The 25,235-nt window shown below is 38.5% G+C and overlaps 1 protein-coding gene and 1 long non-coding RNA gene across 4 annotated transcripts; both read right to left on the bottom strand.

The window, feature by feature from the left end:
• Positions 1 to 2,344: 2,344 nt before the first annotated feature.
• On the bottom strand, positions 2,345 to 7,945 carry LOC142181143 (uncharacterized). Of its 2 annotated transcripts, none has more exons than XR_012709487.1 (3): positions 3,670 to 7,945; positions 3,283 to 3,574; positions 2,345 to 3,151 (listed from the first exon to the last, which is right to left on the bottom strand). It is a non-coding gene; the product is annotated as an uncharacterized LOC142181143 (long non-coding RNA). The 2 variants fall into 2 exon arrangements; XR_012709488.1 differs by having other exon boundaries at positions 3,283 to 3,559.
• Positions 7,946 to 8,816: 871 nt separating this feature from the next.
• Positions 8,817 to 19,480, bottom strand: LOC107782916 (uncharacterized). 2 transcript variants are annotated; one of them, XM_016603863.2, is made up of 13 exons: positions 19,304 to 19,480; positions 17,382 to 17,777; positions 17,105 to 17,291; positions 16,214 to 16,448; positions 16,056 to 16,124; positions 15,049 to 15,150; positions 14,876 to 14,916; positions 12,229 to 12,362; positions 11,552 to 11,615; positions 11,378 to 11,474; positions 11,171 to 11,289; positions 9,412 to 9,434; positions 8,817 to 9,305 (listed from the first exon to the last, which is right to left on the bottom strand). In XM_016603863.2, the coding sequence occupies exons 2-13, from the start codon at positions 17,774 to 17,776 to the stop codon at positions 9,209 to 9,211; spliced, it is 1,563 nt and encodes a 520-aa protein (XP_016459349.2). In that variant the 5' UTR covers position 17,777; positions 19,304 to 19,480; the 3' UTR covers positions 8,817 to 9,208. The 2 variants fall into 2 exon arrangements, with proteins under 2 accessions (XP_016459349.2, XP_016459350.2); XM_016603864.2 differs by having other exon boundaries at positions 19,291 to 19,307.
• Between the last annotated feature and the right edge of the window lie 5,755 nt (positions 19,481 to 25,235).

Raw genomic sequence — 25,235 nt, 5'->3', positions numbered from 1 at the left:
TCAAAACACAACACAATGACTCATATTCCTAAGAAAAAAAGACTAACTACACCCGGTTCAAATAAAACCCTTGGAAAAGAACCACGACACAAAGAAAAACCAAAGGGGAATTGCTACACTACCTAACAAAAAAAATCTTTTTGTTTTTTTTCTTTAGATTTAAATTCCTCAAGAAAATTGTTTAATAGATCCATCGTCGGGAAAAGTCCAATCTTTTCTATTTAAAAAAATATTCAATTAAACTAACATAACTAAAATAGCATAGAAAGTCACCTAGACAATCTCCTCACCCCACACTTTAAATTGTGCATTGTCCCCAATGCACATCCATACATACAAAAGGGTAAAAGGAACTCCCTGATAGGCCAAAGGCCGAAGCACTAGCATCTCATGAGGGCTCAGACTTCTCCCAGACCTGGTCCTTCATGCGGGTACCTCACACTTAGTTCCAACCATCTGGTTTGCTGTTGCATCCTTCCAATGGCTTTGCATTCCATGCTATTAAAAATTAAAAATCGACACAACAAGAATAATACAATAATAATAAAAAATATAAAAAATAAAAACTAAATTAAAAATAAAAAAATAAAATAAAACTGGGTTGCCTCCCAACAAGCGCTCGATTTAACGTCGCGGCATGACGTGAATCACTTTTTGCCTCCACCAATCGAACCCCAAGTTTTGATTCAAGCTTATGATTATGGTCATGGGGCGGTGGAACGAATCTAACTGGCCTAAGGAATAATGTAGTATTCTTCACTCCTTGGCCTTTGTATGAGGTATGTAATCCTGACTTTCTAGCACGAAGAATTCCAGAATATATGCACCTTTCCCCATTCCGTGACTCTTCAAGTGGCTCGGATGACTCTATTTCTATATCATCATCCAAACACAATGTGAAAAAATGCTTGGAGTGTGGACCAATGTGCTCAACTACATGAACATTGGGACTGTCTACATTCTCAATACTAATGACAATAGAGTCAACTAAATATGAATCTTCAATATACTTGGTTGACTCTAGTATCTCTTCTACAACATCGGCATCCTCAAAATCTAGTTCGATTGATTGTTGGTGTTCTACTCTGGTCTTCTCCACTAGCACCTCAATTTCTGTATCTAATTCACACTCTTCTTGGATACTATTCACAATATTGGCTTGTTGAGCATTAAAATCTTCAACCAATTGACTCACATGAACTTTCAAGTTGTGAATAGTTTCCTCTTGCCTTTCTATTTGCAGTTGTAATTTACTATGTTGTTCTAAAAGGCACTTTAACATATCTTCGATCTTCTTTAGGTTAACTTCCCTGGGTTCTTTGTTCCTATTAACTTTACTAGAAAAAAGAACCATCAAAGTAATGGGTTGGGGGAAGGTAAGAAATATAAGCACAACCGTGAAAGTGACCATCTTGAACATCACACATATCACACACATTCCACACATAAGATTGAGTTGGTGCACAAAACTCGCTCTCGAAAATATTTTGATAATTTTTCCATGGGTGGTTTCCTTCACAATATGCATAAGGAGGATTAAAAGTAGAGTTACCAACATTAAAATCCTCATAATTCCATGATGCCATGTTTCTCAAATCAAAAATAATAAAAAAATAAACAAAAAAATTAATTAAATACAAGAAAAAAAAAAGTTCAAACTTGCAACCTATAAATATGTACACCTACAGCTACACCGTTAGTTCCCCGGCAACGGCGGCAAAATTTGATCACGCCTAACTATGCCTTATAAAAAGGACTAAGCGGTTGTTGCAAATATAATCTGGTTTACAAGTCCGAAGTCGAATCCCATAGAGAACTAATGTGTAGCTACAACAGTTCACTATCACCAAGAAGACAAGCTTAAACAATTCCTAACTTATAGATATTCAGATTTTTGTGTTTAACTAATTAACTAATAAATTAAAATAGTAAATTAACAACTAAATATGCTAAGGGTTGAAGAAAAGATTAAGGAGATCTAGAGTTATGATTTCCCCTATTGTCGGAATCCTTCCCGCTATGTTTGCTATAAATTTGCCTAAGTCTTCTCTATCGATCATGAGCACTCTAACTCTCGTAACTCTCTCTCGAGTAATTACAACAATATACTAGACATATTCTCCCGAATTACGCTAGCTAGCTTTTGAGTACAACTCACTTAGATCGCACCCAAATTTTCGTTATCCCTAATTCCACTTTTAAACCCTTCGTATTGATCCCTCATATACGTTAGGAGTGATGATGTTCAACAACTACCTCAATATACACTCTCTCCCGAGTAATGTACACTAAATAGGAACAGCTAATTGATGGCCCTTCAATCAACAACAATAAGCATATAATTGAACAAATAGAGATAATACTACGGCAAATCTATATTAAAAACATAACGAGAAAATCATCCTTCAACAGGTTCCATCAAAACCCTAGACAACAAATTAGCGATTCATAATAGTATGCATAACTACAATACTAGAATGCATAACCAATAATGAAAATAGGAAGAAGGAAGTGAAAAACTCGTAGAAGAATTCTCCGCCTTGCTCCTAGTGCGTTCTTGCCTCCTTAGGTCGAATCTCCTGTCTCCACAACGGCTCTGTGCTCTTCCTAGGTCTAAAGTGTGTCCAAAGTATGTCCAACTCTTCAAAATAGCGTTTTTACATGTATTTATACCAAATAGGGTCGGGCCTAGACGAAACACCTTTTCCTGCACGAAATAGGGCTCTGGCTCTGTAAAATTTGCACTACCGTGCCACATGGGGCGGCGCACCATGCGGAGCGGCAGTGAGAAAGTTCAGATTGCTAATTCTGACAGGCTGCATGAAATTTCCACAGGCGCACCGCACTGCGCGCCACTCCACGCACCGCGGTAGTGGGAATTTGCAAAAATTCAAAACATGAAAGTTGTAGCCCTTTCAAATATCTTTCCAACGATATATAATGGAGCCCAAACGGATTTCTGCAAAAAAGGTTATGTGCATTTTACTAGACAGTGCGTCGTATACCCGCTCGATTCTCCGTTTCGTTCTTAACTATCATCCATTGATCCCCGAACACGATCCCGGCTTGATTCCTTGGGCTTTTACTCAGACTTCAAAGCTCCAAATCACTTGAATTCATTCCATAATATCTACATAGCTCGGAATCACTCCTACAAGGCATAAAATACACAATTAGTGCAAAACACTAGCTATTAAAACTCAAACTCAATTAAAATGCAGTATATTATAGTGTAATAAGCGACTAAAATACGTAATTATAGCCTATCATCAGGAGTCATACCCTTGGTACAATTCTAAATACAGTAAGAAATCCCATGATTAGCTAATTAATCGGCCTCTTCTTAATATGTGCCGAGATTTCTACCGTGATCATCGCCGATCGCAGATATCTTGGCTTTCCGTTATTTGGCTCGGTAGGCTTCCCTCGATCTTGCTCGATCTCTATCCCACTCAGTCTCGATCTTGGCTAATCTTGATCTCGATCAGTTCTTGAGTCACGAGCTTGACAATCTAACTTTGTGTCACGGTCCGGTATGACATGGGGTCGAAACCTTGGCCTGCCACACCCTGATCTTGATTAATCATACAAAAAGGGAAGCTCAATTTTGACCGTATACTATAAGCTTGTAAAATATGGATGCAGTATGGAATCCTCTAACTCACCTACCTGTTTTTTGTCACAAATGCACTTGAAGCTGAACGATCGGGAAACTTTACGACTTGTAGTTTTGTTAGCCACCAAAGTGCTGCACCTGCGCACTCTACTACTTCTTGTACGCATATTTTATTTAACGTAATATAAGTACTGTTTCTTTTGGACCCACAAAAAAAAACTTAGAAAATATACACAGTCCGTACTGGCTAAGTTTTTCCTCCATCACTTGTGTTTGGTTTCAAAATGTACTCTAAAATATAGATTTAGAAAAGTAATTCAAGTTTTGAAATGAAATTGGTATGACAGAGAAAGGCATGAACCAAATCTATCTAAGGCCATTTCCAACCCTCCCCCATTTTTTCATAATTTTGACAACTTTTGCCATGATGGAGCTCCAACTCTCCCCTATTTTTGCCCCAAAATGGGGGATGAATAGTGTTCCTCCAAATATAGAGGGACACTATTCATCTTCCCCATTACTATTCATGCATATTTTATTATTTAACTCTTTTAATTTATCTCTTTATATATACCTAATTATGTTTATGTAATATCTTTATAATATTAATTTTACATCTTAACTTTGGCGTATAATTTTGATAAATTAATTTTTGTTCATTTATTATTTTTATGTAAAATTGTAAGTTAATTTTATTATAAGTTATACTTATACAAAAAAATATATAATCATCTCAAAAAATGAATGGTGCAAATATAAAATATTAGATGTTGCTAAAATTGAAAGGTGCGAATATAAAATATTAGATATTGCTAAAATCGAAATGTGAAAATTAAAAATACATTAAAATAGGACATACATGAAAATTGAAAAAAAATTAAATTAAAATACATAAAAATTAAAACTACGGTAACTAGCATAATAATTTAGTAGGGAGGTATGTCGTTTCCACATACACCAAAATCATTATAGTATTGAGTGAATGGGGCCGAGGATTGTTGTGGTTGTGACTGTGAATATTGTTAACTTCTTTTATACATTATTCGTTGTTGTTGTCGCATAAACAATAGAATCCACATCCATCATTAAAACTTTATTTTTTTCTTTCATTTCTTTTACTTTTAGAAGAGAGAGAAGAATATAAAAAACAACATTCTCTTTTCGGGGAAAAATGGGGAAATGGTTGGAGAAAGTTATCTCTAAAATAGAAAAATCCCCATTTTGGGAACCAAAATAGGGGTAAAGGTTGAAGATGCCCTAAAGCAGATCAAATTCAAAAATGTATTCTGAAAGGAAAAGAAAATCTACACGAAATCCAAAAGTAATTCGAGACACAACACTTATCTTCAATAAACATTTTCCAAACACATCCCAAAACCAAATCAAACAACAATAATAACAAAAATTCTAGTGTAATCGTACAAGTGGAGTTTGGGGAGGGTAATGTATACGCAAACCTTATTCCTACCTTGAAAAAGGTAGAGAGGTTTCCATTAGACTCTCGACTCAGGAAAGATAAAATGGAAGAGCAACAAACCAGCAATACCAACAAACTAATCAGAAAACCGAAGCGAAAGAAACAAGTAATAACGGAAATTCAAGAATAAGAAAATACAAGACTAACACTAAGTAATGCACTAAAACAAACTGGTACGAGCAAGGACGACGCTCGACTATCTAATCTTCTATCTTAATTCTCAACCTCCACACCTTCCTATTTAGGGTCATGTCCTCGGTAAGCTGGAGAGTCACTATGTCTTGCCTAATTACCTCTCTCCAATACTTCTTCAGTCAACCTCTACCTCTCCTTGGACCCTCCAAGACCAACCTCTTACACCTCCTTGCTGGGGCATATGTACCTCTCCTCTTCATATGCCCGAACCATCTAAGTCTCGCTTCCCGCATCTTGTTCTTCATAGGAGACACGCTCACCTTGTCTGGAATATCTTCATTCCTAATTTTATTTATCCTGTTATACCTGCACATCCATCTCAACATCCTCATTTCTGCTACCTTCATCTTCTGGACATGGGAGTTCTTGACTGACCAACACTCAGCCCCGTACAACATAGTCAGTCTAACCAGCGCTCTATAGAACATACTTTTATGTTTTGCTGGCACATTCTTATTACACAAAATACAGGAAGCAAGCCTCCATTTCATCCACCCCGCTCCAATACGATGTGTGACATCCTCGTCAATCTCCCCATTCCCTTGTATAACTAACGCAAGGTACTAGAAACTTTCTCTCCTAGAGATGACTTGTGAATCAAGTTTCACGTCTTCATCCACTTCATGAGTCGCACCACTAAACTTGCACTCCAAGTATTCTTTCTTGGTCTTGCTCAACTTGAAACCTTTAGACTCTAGAGTCTGCCTCCAAACCTCTAACCTCACGTTAACACCGCCTCGCGTATCGTCAATCAGTATAATGTCATCTGTAAATAACATGCACCACAACACCTCCCCTTGAATGTGGTGCATCAGTGCGTCAGCCGCCAGGGCAAATAAAAAAGGGTTGAGGGTCAATGCGTCAGCCCCATCACAACTAGAAAGTTTCGAGTCCCCTTCGATTGTCCTCACCCGAGTCTTAGCTCCATCATAGATGTCCTTAATTGCCCTAGTGTATGCAACAGGAACACCTCTAGTCTCCAATCATCTCCGCAGAACCTCCCTCGAAACTTTATCGTAAGCCTACTCTAAGTAGATGAACACCATATGTAAATCCCTCCTCCTCTAGTTATACTGCTCTATCAATCTCCTAACAAGGTGAATAGCTTTCGTAGTCGAACGTTCCGGTATAAATCTGAACTGGTTCTCAAAAATAGACACTCTTCCTCACTCTCAACTCCACCACCCTCTCCAGACTTCCATAGTATGTCTTAGTAGCTTGATACCCCGATAGTTGCAACTTTGGATATCATCCTTGTTCTTGAACAAATGAATTGTACTCCACCTCTATTCTTCGGGCAATTTTTTCGTCCTAAAAATGACAATAAATAGCTCAGTGAGCCACTCCAAGCCCGCCCTGTCGCACCCTTCCAAAACAGAATTTTGATTAGCCCCGTCGCTCTTCCCTTACTCATCTTATGCATAACCCCCTCTACCTCCTCAACTTTTATACGCCTACAATACCCAAAGTCTCGACGACTCTCGGAGTATTCCAAGTCACCCTATTCAATGTTCCTATCCCCATCTTCGTACAAGAGTGCATGGAAGTAAGTCTGTCATCTCTGTCGAATATGTGTCTCATCCAGCAAAACTCTATCTTCCTCGTCTTTGATGCACTTCATTTGGTCCAGGTCACGGGCCTTACTTTCTCTCGCCTTGGCTGGCCTATACAACTTTTTATCCCTGCATTTGCCCTAAAGTTCTTCATACAGTTCAAACGCTACAGTCTTCGTCGTCGTCGTAACCGCTAATTTTGCTTCCTTTTTAGCCATCTTATACCGCTCCATATTCATTCTCTTCTCCTCCTCGTCCACGCTCTCCAAAAGCTTCAAATACATCGCTTTCTCGGCTTCCTCTTTACCTTCGACCTCTCCATTCCACCACCAATCCCCCTTGTGACCAATAGAGTAGCCCTTTAAGACCGCTAATACCTCTCTAGCAACCTCCAATGCAATTCGCTTTCGTGGTTCACATACCTCTCGCGTCCCCACTACTCCTCCATGCCCTATAGCCAGCGACTTATCCCCCAACTCCTGGGGTTCATCTTTAGTCAAAGCTCCCCCACTTGATAACTTAAATTAGTTATCACCAAATCAAAAGCTTTAGCAAAATCCAATAGTGAATCCAATAGCAAAGTTCCTCCTCTATTTCTAATTCCAAAAGCAAAGCCGCCATGCACATTATCATAACCCCCAGAATCGCCCCAATGTGGCCATTGAAATCTCCTCCTATGAAAAGTTTCTCAGTGTGCGGAACACCAAGCACAACCTCATCCAAATTCTCCCAAAATGCCTTTTGATTTCCTCGTCCAAGCCCACTTAGGAAGCGTACGCACTAATCACGTTTAAAGTAAATTCCCCGACAACTAGTTTAATAATCATCAATCTATTGTTCACCGTCCTAACCTCCACCACTAGCTCTTGTGATCCCTATCAACCAAAATACCTACCCCATTCTTGCCCCCCACGCGTCTAGAGTACCATAGTCTAAACCCATCTATATCTCGTGCCTTAACTCCCACCTATCTAGTCTCCTTGAGACAAGTTATATTGATCTTCCTCTTATGGAGAATCTTTGCTAACTCTATAGATTTTCCCGTCAAAGTCCTTATGTTCCAAGACCCAACTCTCAGCTTGGGGACTCCTTTACCACCCTTACTCCCCCTTGCCATCGACCCCCACCCCCCTCCCCCTCCCCGAGGACCCCCCTGAGGACATGACCTTACCCTACCATCATTCACTACAACCACTATAATCTAAGTCACACTAAGCAAGCACTATCACAAAACTAATGTACTAGAAATGGTAGTTGCAGGTAGATAAGCGAGACAAAATTCACTAATCTAAAGACGCAAGCAAATATAGTAACCACAATTAGAACACAATGACAAATAAAGAACACATTAGGAACAGAAGAAACAGATTGTAACAGAGCATATCGAAAACAGAATACAACAAAACAAGAATAGAAGAGTCTGGTTTTTTAAACAGAGGAATAATAGTTGACGAAGACAATGGAGCTCGCTGGAAATCTAACCGGAGTTGTTTGATCACGTCGGGACTTGAGATCAAATGGGACATGTCCAGTTGAGGGGGTGACCACTAGTGATGCAAAATCTAGCCGGAAACCTAACTGTATTAATGCTCACGCGCCGGTGCATGACTGAATCTCGCCGGAACTCAGTCAGCCCTGTTCACTGTACACAGGCTCGAAAACACGCACTCATACACACGCAAAGAGAGGGAGAACGAAGGGGAGAAAGAGAGGCAGAAAGAGGAGAAAGAAAGCGTCGCCGCTGATGAGGTTGGTGGCGGTGGGAGAAGTGTAAAGAGAAGACGTAAAAAGAAGGGGAAGAAAAAGAAAAGAGAGGAAAGGAGAGAGATGGGGAAAAAGGGAAGAGATGAGAGAGAGGGGACCTACCTTGCGATGTGAGAGCAGTCGGCGACGGCTTTGTTGGTCGCTGATTGTTTAGTGACCGTTAGAAAATGGTAGTTACCCTACAAATAAATTTTGCCCCTATTTCAAGAAATTTCGTACAAATATGCACAGATATAAACCATACGTTTTTTGTCGCAGTCATATTTCATAACCAGAAGGTAGTAACACAACAACAACAAAAAAAGAAAAAAGAAACATTTCCCTTCTGTCACTACCTCTCTAACTGGCAGCTCCACCATCCCACTCATCCAACACAAGTAAATTTACTTGAGAAAAGGGCAATTTTATTTTAAATCTAGCACATGGGCTGAAAACTAAATTTGAAAAGAAGATATGAAACAAAATTTGATTTATATTTTCTACAAATATTAGGCCAAATCAAATAAATCTCCGGTATGTATGAGGGTCCATGAAAACCTTATCTTGCTTTAGGCCCCTCATGACCTGCATGTCAAAGACAGCATTCTGTAAAGTTGCATCTGATCATGAACCACCAGTTCCAGAAGCACCCTCGGTTTGTTTTTTCTCCCGTTGTTTCTCCCGCTTTTTCTTGTTTTTCAATGCATTCTTGCTCAGCTCCCTATATTCATGTGAAATAGGGAATGATGTATAGCAACTTAATAGTTTGAACATCTGAAATATTAAAAAGAAAAACAAAAAAAGAGGAATAGTGCATTGAAGCTTACCCTGAAGAACTTCCTCCAAATAACTGTCAAAATGAAACAGATGCTTACTATTAGCATACTAGTGGCGCAAACTAAAGGAGAAAAATATAACTGGAAATAACGCATGGATGAACTTTCATATGACATGTATATACAAATTATGACGTTTTGAAAGTAGCTAATAAACCATCACGTTGTTACCACATTGCAAGTTTATCATCAGAATGTGTCCCGTAAAGGTAACTATATCCTAGTGCAGTAAACATATTTTTTCGAAAAGTTCTGCGTTGAGATTAACTTCTGAAGAAATGTTTCAGAGAATATCTATATTATTCTTTGTGAAATCCTATCTCTAAGTATTTTTTATCCATATCCTGAAAATAATTATGTTTGTTTTCCAGAACAAAGTCTATTCAGAAAAGCAGTATCTTTTCAGTTCAGGAAACCTTCCAAAGCTTTTTTATATTCAAATGCGGTAGAGATCAGTGAGTGAGAGAACATATTTGCAAAGTTCAGGATCCTCTTGCCCGGGCAAAAAGAAGAGGAATGATCAAGCAAGAAGTGCCAAATGTGTAATTTATTATCAGTTCTATCGCGTTCAGCCCCACCTAAGAGTGGTATCTTTTTTAGTTACATAGAGAAAATGAATTATAATAAAATTCACAACTTGTGTATTTGCTCCCTCCAAATGGTAGACTGTCTAACCTCACCTTTTTCTTCTCATTTTCTAAGGAAGAGAGTTCTAAAGGAAAATGAGTTGCCAATAAAGATTGGACAGTAATAACTGAAATATCAGATTTGGCTTTAAAATTTCAGGAAATGTTTTACAGAAAAGAAGGAAAGATAAAGATCCATGTAATTACTTATAGTATAATTAAGCTCAACACATCTAATGCATTATTACACACCTAAGTTCCTTTTATTCTCTACAGGTTGATTGCTATCGAACTAAACCATATGAAATTTATAGAGAACAAGAGCTATTCATATTCGATAAAGGACCTTAATATTCTTTTGGGATTCAGTCACCTACATGTCTTAAGGAGTCAGAAATAGAGTTCATCACAGAAAGGTAGAGAAGGGACGCTTCATTCAAGAAAATTAAACATGCATTTTGGGCTAGCCTTTTTATTTTTTCTAATTATTTACCATCATTAAATCCAATTCACAATTGACATTGCATTAACCATTATGAGGATAATGTTAAGTCCAAAGATTGGGTATATGGAGTAACCATTCTAGCCAAATTGTGGGAAGAGAATATCTTAACAATAGCAAGAGTATGAAAATCGAACACCTTTACTTTCTTGAAACTTTGTTACAATATAATATTACTGAAGAAGTTTTTTACAAGGGAACCAACTTAATAAATATTCTAGTTGCTGTATACAAGGTCAGTTAACTTCACAAAGGTAATGGCCGTGCAGAAAACCCACTAGTGAGTAATCATCATATTAAAACATACCATATCATTTATGTAATGTAGTTTATACATTGTAATATAGAAGGAAATAACATAGCATATTCATAATGTCAGTGTTCTCCATTGGGAAATTAAAAGTATTAACTCCCCAGGCATGACATTCAAAATGCTCAACAAAGTTATTTTGCTCTAAGAATGTAGTTAAATGCCAAAAAATTCATTGAAATTATTAGATTGAATACCAATTATGGTAAGGTATAAGCACTTTATACACCAGCTTGGTGTGCTATCAATGAATACCTCTGACTTATCAGAAGAAAAAAGTTATAAGTAATCAATAAAGTATCCCTTCCATACCTCTGCTTGAACCGCAGCAGCAACCTTCGCATGAGGTGGACGATAAGCAGCAGGTTTTGCTGCAGGAGGATTGGCAGGTGTAGCCTTCGGAACGGCCTGGGTAGCTTTGGATCCTTTCCCTGGAAAGACATTTTGGTTTCAGCTCCCATTATAGCAATTACATGGGCATTACATCAAACTTTGTTACAAGATTTAAACAGGAGGAACCTGGCGCTTTAGCTTCATCTATTTCCACCGAGCCAACTGCCTTCACAAGGTCTTCAATGTCACCAAATTTTTCTACTGACTCTGGCTTCCAATCAACCTGTCAGAGGAGTGAACAAAGCAGTAAGCAGGCAGAGCAAGTTGGTTCGCAGAAAAAAAATTAGCAAGGCTATTAACCTGATACAATCTGTCAAACATCTTCTTGAAGTACAATGATCCATTGTGGTGAAAAATTTTAACCCTTCAAAAACATGAAAGAATGAGCATTAGCTATCATGTATTTAATAACAAAATTGCCAAATATATCTGCTTGCATAAACCTGGCACTCCACTTTCTCTCATTCCAAACAAAGGCAACAATTTTTTGATGGTAAGACAAAATCTGGTCTTTTAGCCAATGAACCCATTGCCTCACTCTTCCCACAAAGGCAGCATTAGGCATGCTCACTAGCTTCTCATTCTTTAGAATCACCGAAGGCTTCTCAACATATTTATAAGTTCATGCAGTTGCATTAGGGCCATAATTCAACAGGTCCATTTTTAGCAAGGAAGATATATAATAATTGCTATAACAAACCTACAGGTGGATTAACATCAGCATCTGAAAAGTTGACCACTAGATTAAAGATTTAAGACATTATAAAATCAATAGATTGAAAGAAGTCAAGTGGTCCAGACAGCTATCAAGATATTCTGATATGGTATAAAATGGGGCAAAATGCACTAACTGTGATGCATTAAATTGTTTTATCATTGCAAGCTACAAATTGAAAAATTTGTACACTAGGTTCTCAAGTTACCGTTTAGCCAAAGCACATTCTTTTAAAAACAAAATCAGCAAAACATATGCATACCCATTATCAACTTGAAGGCGTGGAGCTGTTGTGGCAGTCATAAAGTACCGACCATCAGGAGACCATTCACTTGTCACTGACAATTCAGCCCTTGTAGTTCCAAGCTGCTTCTTTTCCTTGTAGTCCCAGAATGCCTGAAGTAATGACTAATCGCTTAAAAGCTAAGCTAAATAAGCAGAAGAAACTTGTAATTCAAGATCACAGGCAAGCATCACTCTATGAATCAACTAAGATTTAGTAGGAACTTTCTCAACCTCCAGGTAGACATGGCCAAATACAGTCTGTCTAAATTGTTCAGACAACTACCATAAATGAAGGTCAAGGTGCAGGCAGGCTGCACTTGCCAGAGTGGTTTATTAGCACAAATATGAGTAGAAGCTGCTGAACCAGCAACCCAAATAACAAGAATGGAGGACTAAGAGATATAGGCAATAGTTTGCCAATTTGAACAACTAAAACTACAAGCCTAAGACGATTATTTAAGTGCCATATACTAAAGGAGCTCATTTTAATGAGATAAAAGAAACCATCTGACTACACAAATTCACCATATCTTCCCTTTCTTTTATAGCAATGATGTCTAGGCCAGCTTGCGTGCACGTAAACTATTTCATCGGGTACCTATTACCTCCCACTAGCATAGGTACTGGCTAACTCTGTCTATCAAGCTTAGGTAGATGGGAAGAAATTACCTAATGCTTCTTGTCTGAGCTAGAATTTGAACCCTGATCTCTAAGGTTGCACCCACTTAAGGCCACACCCTTGGGTGCTACATAAATCACTATATCTTATTTTCTTGTGACCAAAATTATCCAATCCCTATGACATAATTGAAGGAGGCCAAAATGTCCGAGGAAATGGTTGGAAATTGATGAACAGACCAGGGGAAGGAATTGAGCTTGCTGGAAAATTAACCCGAAAAAGCTGTCAGAATGAGATCTTTGAACATCTGTTAGTCATAAAAATCACGGGATATTCTATTCATCGAGAAAATTCACCCAAAAAAAACTAGAGAACAATTGAAAATCACTGGAGATTGTCGCAGGTTATAATTGAGGCTTATGGTGCAGGATAATCCTATTGAAAGTGGGTGTACAGTAAGATCTTTGTCAGCAAAGACACAACCGTCATAAGCTAGGCAAAACCACTGGAAAAATATGAAAGATGGATGGGATGATTCGCAGGTAGTCGACCCCAGTGAGTCGGAATATTAATTAATCTTACAGGAAAAAAAGAGGAAGTAGGAACTTTTTGAGCCATGCTGAATTAGGGTTCAGGTGATCGAAATTAGTTAGGCTGGGGATGGAAATCAACTGCCATGAAAGCAAGAAATTCACTGAATTGTCTGAATAGAGTTCACGCGCTGAGCAGATGGAGTGGATCTCCTAATAAAAATCTGCAACCTAGTCAGTGCGTGACCTCCACTTAAGACATGGCTTCTCAAATTTTGTTTGCTTAAATATTCTTGGTTTCATGGTATTGTTGGTTGATGCATAACACTCGCAAGAAGCAAAGAAGACTCAAATAAACAAGACGGTTTTAGGAATAATATGCAGTGAATGACATTATCTTATCTCGAATATTACTGGTAAATGCATAGTAATTCTAATAAAAGCTTAGATGTCATATGAAATATAAGAGAAACAAGGATAAAAGGCCGAGAGAATGAGCGAAGAATAATGACTTACGCATTAATCCCTTTATAGGGACATTTTACCATGTACATGGTTGTTTTACCCACCTGATACAACATTTTTTTAAGAGTAGATGATACTACATTAATAAATATATATTTTAGATGAGTATATTATATCACTCCCTCTGTCTCAATTTATGTGATACACTTTCCTTTTTAGTCTTTCCCAAAAAGAATGATACATATTTAGAAACAATTTAACTTTAAACTTCTTATCTTACCCTTAATGAGATGATTTATAGCCACACGAATATACGACTTGTTTCAGATCACAAGTTCAAGTCTTTCTTTCTTTCTTACGCTCCACAAGCAATCAAACAACATCACATAAAATGGGACGGAGAGTGTAAATATTATTGTTTGCACTTAACTATCTAACACTAACTATACTAACTATCTGATAATTCCATTGGGTTTTGTTTTGCACAGGGAGAATCAAATGGTCATATACACCAATTATGTTGATCGCTATATGTTCTAAAGAATCTTCTCGAGCATGATTTGCTAAGCAGCAAGCTTAGAATAGTTAAAAGTTTGGCATGCCTCCAATGAAGCTGATCATTTTGTGTTCTATTTAGCACTTAAATCTAGTATTCTACTTCCTTGATCTTATTTTATATGAGATTCTTTTCTTTTTGTTCTATCTCGAAAAGATTGACTCCTTTAACATCCCTATTTTACTCTTAATCACATGAATTAGGATGCCACTTGATATCAAAGCTGATTTTAAATGAGAAAAACTACATATCAAGGGATATGTCGAACTCTTTCCATCTCTCGTTTAATTGTTGGTAATAAGGGAAATGTTGGTACTTTGATTATGTTTAGCCTATGTGTCAAAAGTTTTTATTTTTATTTTATAGGTAGTAGCAATCCATGATATTTGAAACAGATATAAGAGTTGTGGACATTTCCCACTTCTGAATATAGTAATCATCTAGATATACATACCATGTCTCCTGGTAAGTTACCAAAGCCTGCCAAGCATATAACTGTAGAACAAGGATTAAGGCAAGCAAAAGCAGTAACTGCAGATGGAAATAAACTAGCCCTTTTTTCCAATGACCAACTAGAAACAATGATGACAAATTAGAAAAAGAATGTCTTTTTGAAGACAAGGATACAGTTCCCCAGCGGATTCCATCTGATAGTGTTGTATGGGCCTGTTCCAAGCTCAAGCAGAGGATTGCACTTCTTGTCGAACACCGTGGCCATAGAAGACATAACTAAGTGATTTAAGGAATAGCAGCAGCATCCAGAAAATATATGAAACAATGGATTCAAGAAAAAATATAGGAATTCTAGCTGCATATATTTTTAATAACAGAGGTGTCGAGGCTATTTTGCACCTTCAACTAATCCACCGAGAACCTACTGCTTACGACAAGCATAGGTATCAAGTAACTCTACCAGTTAATGCTTAGGCATGGGATAAATTTACCTAGTGTCATTTCTCCTATATTTGAGCCTTGGTTCCCAAGGTTGTTGCTCTAACTCCTTGATTGCTATGGCATTGCTTTGAAGGCGGATACTAGTTGCAAATTAATCTTTGAACAAATCCACTCGAGGGAGGAAATAAAAGCTTCTTTATTAGGACTACATTAGACCCTATTAATGAACAGAGCGCATGTTCAGTGAGTATATAAAAGCAATGATCTAACGCACTTCACCTTGGACCTCCTCTGTAAGTTGAAGAGCAAAAAGAATATGTGTGCCAGATGTCCTCCACCATTTAACACTTGTCTCACATTTTTTATTGTGTATTCCTCCTCTTAAGCGAGAGAGAGAAGATTTTAAACGGAATAATTAAAGAAAAACAGTAACACCCAGAACCACGAATGAGAGAATAATGGAAGAACCAAGCTCTAAGCTTTAGCAACTAGTTATAAGTGTGCATATATTCAAACTTCTACGGAGTCTAGAAAAAAGTTGCATCCAACTTCAAACTTTGTAACATTTCTTCAAAATATTCTTGTCTTCAACTTGTATGGTTTTTCACAACAAGTGTGTAACATTTCCATAGACTCTTTTCAGTCTTCTTTTTTTCCCTTTTCTCTAAGGCTTTCTTTTCATTTTTTATAACAATTTCAGAAGCCTTGAGGGTGGGTTTTGGGGTGTTGGTAAAGGATACAACCATAAACAACTGCAAATTCTTTACCCGAATAGGACCATTGAACATCATGAATAGGGCCGTCTTTACCTGCAACATGCCCAAGGATCAGTAAGTCGCAAATTCACTCATTCAACACATAACTTTGGCTGAAGATTAAGAAGATGAAAACAACATACGGAGAGGAACAAGCCCTTCATGGGTCCCATCAGTAGTCAAGTAGTTCAACTTTGATTCTCCGTAGTAGCTTTGGTTTGTTTTATCAACATCTGATTGGACCACCACTAGAAGCCCTGTAGATCCAGAGTTCCAGCTCAGTTGCACAGTTGAGCAGCGGAAGAAGCTGCGTCGTGCAACAGCTTGACTTTGTAAGTCCTTTCCACATGCATATATCTGAACACTGGCTGGCATTCCCTGCATAAATTAATTTTCCAAAAGGTTAAATGGGAACCCTGAGAACTGGCAGCCTTAAGCACACGACACTTGAAGAATTTTATGTTGTGTTGTAATCTGGTTGCACGAAACTAAGGAAGTATTTTACTCTTCTATTACGCCTATTGGTTTTTGGATATTACTGTGCCGAAAAGAATTCCAAAATATTCGGGCAACTTTTCAGATTCACTTTGTTGACTACTCTCGAGTAGCTTCCCCTCAGCTTTCACTACAACAAACACATTGTACTGTGCTGTGCAGAAATACAACTCTTTAAAACCAACAAGACAGCTCGTGGATATCTGGATTACTATGCACCTCCCGTATAGAATACGTTATGAAAGCCTGCCATATATTCCCAAAGCCTCGAGTGTATTTTTTATTACATTAAGGAGCAGCTTGAACAACTACTGGAAAAAGCTTTTGAATTTATAGAGAAACTTTTAGGATGGAGTGCACTTCAATGAGACTTGACTGAATGTGCTCGGCATTAGTTTGTGTCAAGTTCTCTAACAACAAGCATACTATGGATTAGTTAAAAAGTCATGAGGCATATCAAAATGCACATTCATCGTCAAGAGTATAATGCATGGATGTTTCAAATTGATAATTTAATGAGTATCCAATAATTTTTAGACCTTGGATTCTGGAACAAATGCAGCCACGTAGGATCCAGGGACTTTAGAAAGCTCCAATGCAGCAATTGCAGGAACTCGCAGCCGATTAACAAATCCCTTAGAGAAATCCCTAGGATCAAAAAATTGGATCTCATTTGTTGCCAATCGACATGCAACAGTTTCGTCAGAACTGAAACGTACGGAAGGCCTGAAAAAATCAGAGTGCAAGTGAATAAAATACTCTGAAATTCTAAGCATCAATTTCCCACATAGACAGCCAAAACACAAGAAAATTTACCATGTAACTTTTGTCATATTTTTCTGGAAGAGTTGGTAAACATATTCACCATTTTCTATCTTCCACAAGACCACGTTCTTATCCTGAGGAGATGAACATTTCTGGAAGGTCTGAAGATAAGTTCCACGAGGAGAGATGACAGCTGCAAGAACGTTTGGGACATTAAAAGACCTAATCTCTTTCAATGTTTTGCAATCAAAGATGCTAATTATGGAGTCTGATTTTGTAACCATGAGTTTGGACCCATCTTCACTGAACTTTGCACTGGTACAAGGAACCCTATCAAGCTTGATACCAGGTTGACCACTTGGGAAAGGTGGTCCATTCCATATAGCAAAACCCTCTGGTTCTCTTACTAAAATATCCAACAAGGGGGAAGGCTCTACAACCGCCATCCTATAGTGTCAAATATAAAAGCAACGTTAGCCCATACCAGAATTAACATCAGTCAGATTCACGGATGTTGAAACAATTCAGAGTTTGTACTTGCTACATACAATGTCAGTTTACTATCCTCCAAAAGTTTTGGGAGTTCATCTAAATGGAAGAAAGTATTTTCCATAAAAAAAGTTTTTTCGTGAAAATATTTCACTATGAGACATCATTTTCTGAATAATTTTACAGTGTTTAGTTGGGCGTAAAAGTATGTGACATAGTAATGCAACGAGGCCTAATACTGAACTTTTTTGGTGGATTGTGTCTGCTCCTTAGTTATTCAGTAAGACATTCTTCTGTTGCATATTTTTGCCATGCATCTTCTATATGCCATTTAAAGAACTTCTCTTACTTAATCAAAAAAAAGATACGAAGATCATCTTGTAGTGACAGTATTAAATGTTCGAATAATGTCTTAAGTATTGACTGAAATAAGTGACACGTAGTAAAAGCTGGGATATCTGCAAAAGAAGATGACTTCCACCCAATAAGTAAAAGGTAATCAATTCCACCTTTCAGCTAAAAATATATTCCGTGGAAGAGAACATTTTTCACAACTCAGGTAAAGCTGTAGGAAACACAGATCTGCCCAACAACCAAATGCCAGGAAAAGCATGGGTTCTCAACTCAAGGTAATATTGAAACTAAACACGCAATAAACTACTCCCTCTGTCACAATTTATATGCCGCAATTTTCTTTTTAGTGTAAACCATAAATAATGACACCTTTCTATATTTAGAAAAAAAAAATTAACTTTAAACTTCCTCATTTTACCCTTAATGAGATGATCTATAGCCACACAAATATCTATGCCTTGTTTTAGACCACAAGTTTCAAAAGCTTATCTTACTTTCTTAAACTCTGTACCCAGTAAACCAATGCCACAAAAAATAGGGCGGATTGAGTACTAATTAAATGTCCAACCTTTTATTTATCTCAAGCACTCCTGAAACTAATAATGACATTGATGGAGAAAGTATCAACCACAATATCAAAACCTAAACTTTTAATAAGGGTGACTACCCTTGTTAAATATCAAATCCACCAGAGCAGACTTCTCTAGTGGATTAATTTAGGTATCTACGCAAGCATGATTCGGCTCTCTACCCTCCTAGATTAGGGGTAAGGTCCGCGTGCACACTACCCTCCACAAACTCCACTTGTGGGAACTCACTGGTTTTGTTGTTGTTGTTGTTTTTGCGCAAGCGTGATTCTTTGACCTACTAATAAAAAACTATACACAAAAGAAAATCTCTGAAACATATTACCTACAGGAAACAAATAGAAGCCAATTCTTTGCTGTGTATACTGAAGGAAAAATGATTTCACTTTCTTCACTTGATTTTAAAGGACCAATGAGCTCTAAAATAACTAGGTAATTAAGTGAAAATATCAACACAAATCAAATATTAGGGATGCTTTAAATGTGCATTGGGGCTTGCATAACAAAAACAAAAGATGAAATCAATTTACAGTGAAATTATACTTGAGATGATGCAGTAAAAGTTGGAGCGAGTGTATTTCGCAACACAGTATTCACTGTTGTCTGCTCACTTGAGCTATTTTCCGATTTTGTGTAGGCTAATAATGGGAGGCGACGAGACGGAGAACTGGAGTCTGCAGCCTAAGCGGGTTACTTTTGTCCTATAGAGCAATTTTAGTCATTTGTTTTCTCTTTCTTTGGAATTTTAATGAAATGTTGAGAGAGGAAGAACTCCTCTAAAAAGGGAATAGACGACAACAACAACAATAACCCAGTATAATCCCACTTAATGGGGGTCTGGGGAGGGTAGTGTGTACGCAGACCTTACCCCTACCCTGAGGTAGAGAGGCTGTTTCCAAATAGACCCCTGACATCCTTCCCTCCAAGAACTTCTCACCTTGCTCTTGGGGAGACTCGAACTCACAACCTCTTAGTTGGAAGTAGAGGTTGCTTACCATCAGAGCAACCCCTCTTGTCATAGGTTAGTAATTGGGGATTCCAAGTTTCTAATCGAAAAAGACATTGCATAGGTGCAGTAACTAATATAAAGGGAAAAGGAAAATTTGAATCATAGAAAGAGAAGTTTTTGGCCAATATTGTCCCTTATCTTTGATGGTAGGTCTATTTTGGTCACTCAAATATAATCTGAGTATTTTAGTCCCTTAAGTATGCTAAAGTGGAGCACATTTAGTCTCACTGACAGAGTCGAGGGGCTCAACTAGAGTATTAGATTCAGCATAGATCGGGAGTTAGGTATTGACATCCCATACCAGCATCGCTAGGAGATTGGAAGGTATATGGGTCTGGGAGAGAGAGAGGAGAGGGAGGCCAAGAGGCCTCAAGATTCTGGCACATATATTGGTGCCCGTGCCCCAGTTGCAGCCCGTCATGGTAGAAGCTATATGAGTCTTCCTGTTCATTCAGCACTTCCAGCTTCCGGTGGTATTCCAGCTAATCCCAAGCCTCAGGTTTTCTATTATGCATTACCATTATCTAGTACACCTCTTACACGAGGTGCTTTCAACAGTTAGTCCAGCCGACTATACCCGAGCCAATTCCATCAATCGCATCCTCCAAGAGCTTGTTTTGAATTTGGTGACACTCGCCATATAGTGAGGTATTGCCCCAGACTCAGGAGGGGTGCACCTCCACAGACTACTCAGGCCCCACGTATTCCACAGGGCCCTCAGGCTTCACAAGTCGTAGTTACCACACCAGTTGCCACTCGACCTGCACAACTAGCTAGAGGTGGCGGCCGAGCAGTTAGAGGTCGCCCTAGAGGGGGAGGCCAGGCCGGATGTTATGCTCTTCCTACTAGGACGGAGGCGATTGTATTCAACTCAGTTATCATAGGTATTGTTCCGGTTTGTCATAGAGATGCATCAGTCTTATTTGATCCATGCTCCACTTATTCCTATGTATCATCACTTTGCTCCATATTTGGGTATATCCCGTGATTCCTTATGTTCTCCTGTTTATGTGTCCATGCCAGTCGGAGACCATGTGCATCGGTCATGTTTAGTTATTCTTGGTGGTTTTGAGACCAGAGCCGATATATTATTGCTTAATATGGTAGATTTTGATGTTATTTTGAGTATGGACTGGTTGTCACTCTATCATGCTATTCTTGATTGTCACGCCAAGACGGTGATATTGGTTATGCCAGGTTTGTCGCGGTTGGAGTGGAGGGGTACTTTAGATTATGTTCCTAGCAGAGTTGTGTCCTTCCTTAAAGCACAGTGGATGGTTGGGAAGGGATGTGATGTATATCTAGACTATGTGGGGGATGTTAGTGTCAATACTCCTAGCGTTGAGTCAGTTCCGGTAGTGAGGGATTATCCAGATGTATTTCTAGCGGATCTTCTAGGCATGCCGCCCGACAGGGATATCGATTTTGGTATTGATTTGTTACCGGGCACTCTGCCCATTTATTTCCACCATATCGTATAACCTCATCGGAGCTGAAAGAGCAGTTGCAAGAGTTTCTTAATAAGGGCTTCATTTGGCCCAGTGTGTCACCTTGGGTTGCTCCGGTCTTGTTTGTAAAGAAGAAAGACGGTTCTATGCGTATGTGTATTGATTATCGTCTGTTGAACAAGGTTACAGTGAAGAACATGTATCCATTGCCACGCATTGATGACCTATTTGATCAGTTGCAGGGTGCGAAAGTGTTCTCAAAGGTTTATTTGCGGTCAAGCAATCATCAGTTGAAGATTCTGGAGCCGGATATTCTGAAGACTTCCTTCAAGACTCGGTATGGTCATTACGAGTTCCTTGTAATGTCATTTGAGCTGACAAACACCCCAACAACATTCATGTACTTGATGAATAGTGATTCCAGCCCTATCTTGACTCATTCATCATTGTGTATATTGATGACATCTTAGTGTACTCCCGAAGCTGGGAGGATCATGAGCTGCACCTGAGGACCATGCTCCAGACCTTGAGAGAAAAGAAGTTGTATGCAAAATTTTCAAAATGTGAATTCTAGATTGAGTCGATGGCATTTTTGGGTCATGCAGTATCGAGTGAGGGGATCAAGGTAGATCCGAAGAATATTGAAGCAGTGTAGAGTTAGCCCATGCCGTCTTTAGCTACTGAGATCTAGAGTTTTCTTGTTTGGCAGGGTATTACCGTTTATTCATAGAGGGTTTCTTATCTATTGCTACACTTAGGACCAGATTGACTCAAAAGGGTGATCCATTCAGGTGGACCGAGGAGTCTAAGGAGATCTTTCAAAAGCTCAAGACTACTTTGACTATAGCCCCAATATTGGTGTTTCCTATGGGTTCAGAGTCTTACATTTTGTACTATGATGTATCACATTTTATCCTCGGTACGGTGTTGATGCAAGATGGTACGGTGATTGCCGGCGTCTAGACAACTAAAGGTACATAAGAAGAATTATCATGTCCACGACCTTGAGTTAGCAACTATTGTTTATGCCTTGAAGATTTGGCGGCACTATTTTTACGGTGTCCTTTGTGAAGTCTATACCGACCACCGGAGTCTACAACATCTATTCAAATAGAAGGATCTTAACTTGCGGCAGCGGAGATGGTTAGATTTACTTAAGGACTATGATATCACCATTTTATATCATCCCGAAAAGGCCAATATGCTGGCTGATGACTTGAGTCGAAAGGCAGAAAGTTTGGGCAGTTTAGCATATCTACCGGTAGCGGAGAGGCCATTAGCATTAGATGTTCTGGACTTGGCCAACTAGTTTGTTAGATTGGATATTTCGGAGCCGAGTCGAGTTTTGGCATGTGTGGTTTCTTGGTCTTCTCTATATGATCGTATCAGAGAGCATCAGTATGACAACCGCCCTTTGCTTGTCCTCAAGGACATGGTTCAACATACCGATGCTACAAATGTCACTATTGGGTATGACAGAGTATTACAGATGTAGTGCAGGCTATGTGTGCCCAATATAGATGGTTTGAGTTAGTTGATTCTTCAAGAGGCCCATAGTTCGCGGTACTCCATTCATCCGGGTGTCGCTAAGATGTATCAGGACTTGAGGCAGCACTATTCTTGGAGGAGTCTGAAGAAGAATATAGTGGAGTATGTAACTCGGTGCCTAAATTGTCAGCAGGTGAAGTATGAGCATCAACATCCAGGTAGATTGCTTTAGAGGCTAGAGATTCCAAAGTGGAAATGAGAGCAGGTTACTATGGATTTTGTTGTTGGGTTCCCATGGACTCAGAGGAAGTTCTATGCAGTATGGGCGATTGTGGATAGGTTGACCAAGTCGGCTCATTTCATTCCAGTGGTGACTACTTATTCTTCATAGCAGATGGCTTAGGTCTATATTTGTGAGATTGTCAAACTGCTTGGCATGCCGGTATCCATCATCTCTAACTGGGATACACAATTTATATTGCGATTTTGGAGGGTCGTATACTGAGAGTTAGGCACGAGGGTTAAGAATCTTGAAACATTTTAGTAATTCTAAGAAAAATCTCAAACAAGGTATGCTGGCTAAACTCATTTCATAGAATCGAATTCCATGAATTTCTAATAAACTTCAATTATGATTTGATCAAGTTCCCATTTTCATCATTACAATCTGCTTCTATGGTTAGCTTGCCCAAGGGCTTATGATTTGATTCAAATTTCAATTTTCCTATCATGTTACTCTCTTTCGGGAAAATATTTGAAATATGGTTAATGTATCTAATGCTTACGACTTAAATTCATGTTTCAATTGTAAATCATTATGCTCTCTTTTGGGAAGAAAATTTAATTTATTTAAGACTCTTATTACTCATGTATTTAAGTCATGGTTTCCAAATGTTCTTTATGTTGATGACCTCTGATGATCCTTGAAAGTGAAAGAATGAGAGTATGAAATAATTGAAATGCGGCCATCATGCCAAGAACGATGTTTTATGTGTATGGCCAAGAGTGCCAATGAGGGATAGAAGTGATTGAGGGATAAATTAAGGGTAGGTTGAATGATCTAAACCCAAAACTACACGTACCAGTGTAGAAGTGATTGAGGGAAAAATTTCCGTGGTGATATATTGAGAGTATTCCCCTTAATTGGGATGAAATTATAGCTAGCAAAGGACCATGTCGACCCACATGACATTGTGGTAAGATGGCTTAGCCGATTGGCGGTGATCAGACACCATGCCGCGCACATGGTGGTGGTGTTGTGTTTCTATATCCACCGTACACACACTAGGGTGAGACAACTTAGCCGATTGGGCGGAGATCGATCCCATGCCATAAGCATGGTGGTGTGTCGGTACCAGAGATCTCCCAACTTAAAACATTAATATTTACTAAAAGATTTACCTTTCTCTTAACTTGGCATTTTGATATTATTTGAGTTTCTTATTGATTCCTTGCTTCTCTCCTTTCATGTTGTTACTCTATTTCATGAGAAAGTGTTTAGCTTTACATACTAGTACTATTCCATATGTACTAACATCCCTTTTATCGAGGATGCTACATCTTTAATAGATGTAGGTGGTTCCCCTACAGGTGGCATCGATCATTAATAGTAGTGCACCCTCTTCTCAGCTGACTTGGTGAGCCCCACTTCCTATCAGGGCCTTGTGTCTTTTGATCATTATACATTGTATTTTGATGTATAGCCAGTGATCTTGTCACCAACACTCGACTCTTTTGTTTCATTTAGAGGCTCCGTAGATATGATATGGATTGTATTTTGATTTGAGAGAAACAAACTAGAAATGTTGTAGCTATTAAACATGTCTCCCTTTGTAAACTATGAACGTGTAATATGTGGGAATCGTAAATGAAGTTTCAAAAAGTAATGAAACTGATGTTGTACATGTTATTTTCTCGTGTGTCTAATTCTTGATATTCATCTTCACATTATTCATGGGTAAGGTTGGGTAGAAGGCATCTAGTAGGCTTGCTTGATAAGGATATCTCGGTTGAGCGCCAGTCACGCTCCCCAAGGTCGGGGCGTGATAGATTGGCTAAATGAGTGATTGAAATTAGTGAGTTTAATATTGGATATAAACCACGGATTGCAATCAAGTCACAAATTTTGGCCGAGTTTAGTCCGGTATGAAGCCTTTAGCTGCAAAAAAGTAGTTTTGGTGTCGGGAACTGTGTCCAGAGTTTGGATCCCTTTTACGCATGGCTCATCCAATGTGAAAGGGTTTGATCTTCGAATAATATTGATTACTCATTCAGGAGAAATCTGAAGGTAGGCTATATGAGTTGTTCCTTTAACTAACAATGAAGCCGAGTATGAGGCTACGATCATAGGACACGAATTAACTAGTGGACTAGGCTCCGAGGTGATTGAAGTAAAGTGTGATTCCAACTGGCGGTCAATCAGATATATAGAACTTTTTAAGCTAAAGAAGAGCATATATAGCAATACTGAAATAAAGTCCAAGTTTTACACTCTCTAAACAAGCAACACTAAAACAAAGTCCAATTTTTA

Source organism: Nicotiana tabacum, chromosome 5 (genome assembly GCF_000715075.1).
Source record: "Nicotiana tabacum cultivar K326 chromosome 5, ASM71507v2, whole genome shotgun sequence".
Taxonomy (NCBI): Eukaryota; Viridiplantae; Streptophyta; class Magnoliopsida; order Solanales; family Solanaceae; genus Nicotiana; species Nicotiana tabacum.
Note: the sequence above shows the minus strand (reverse complement) of the source record. Positions and strands in the feature narration are given on the sequence as shown.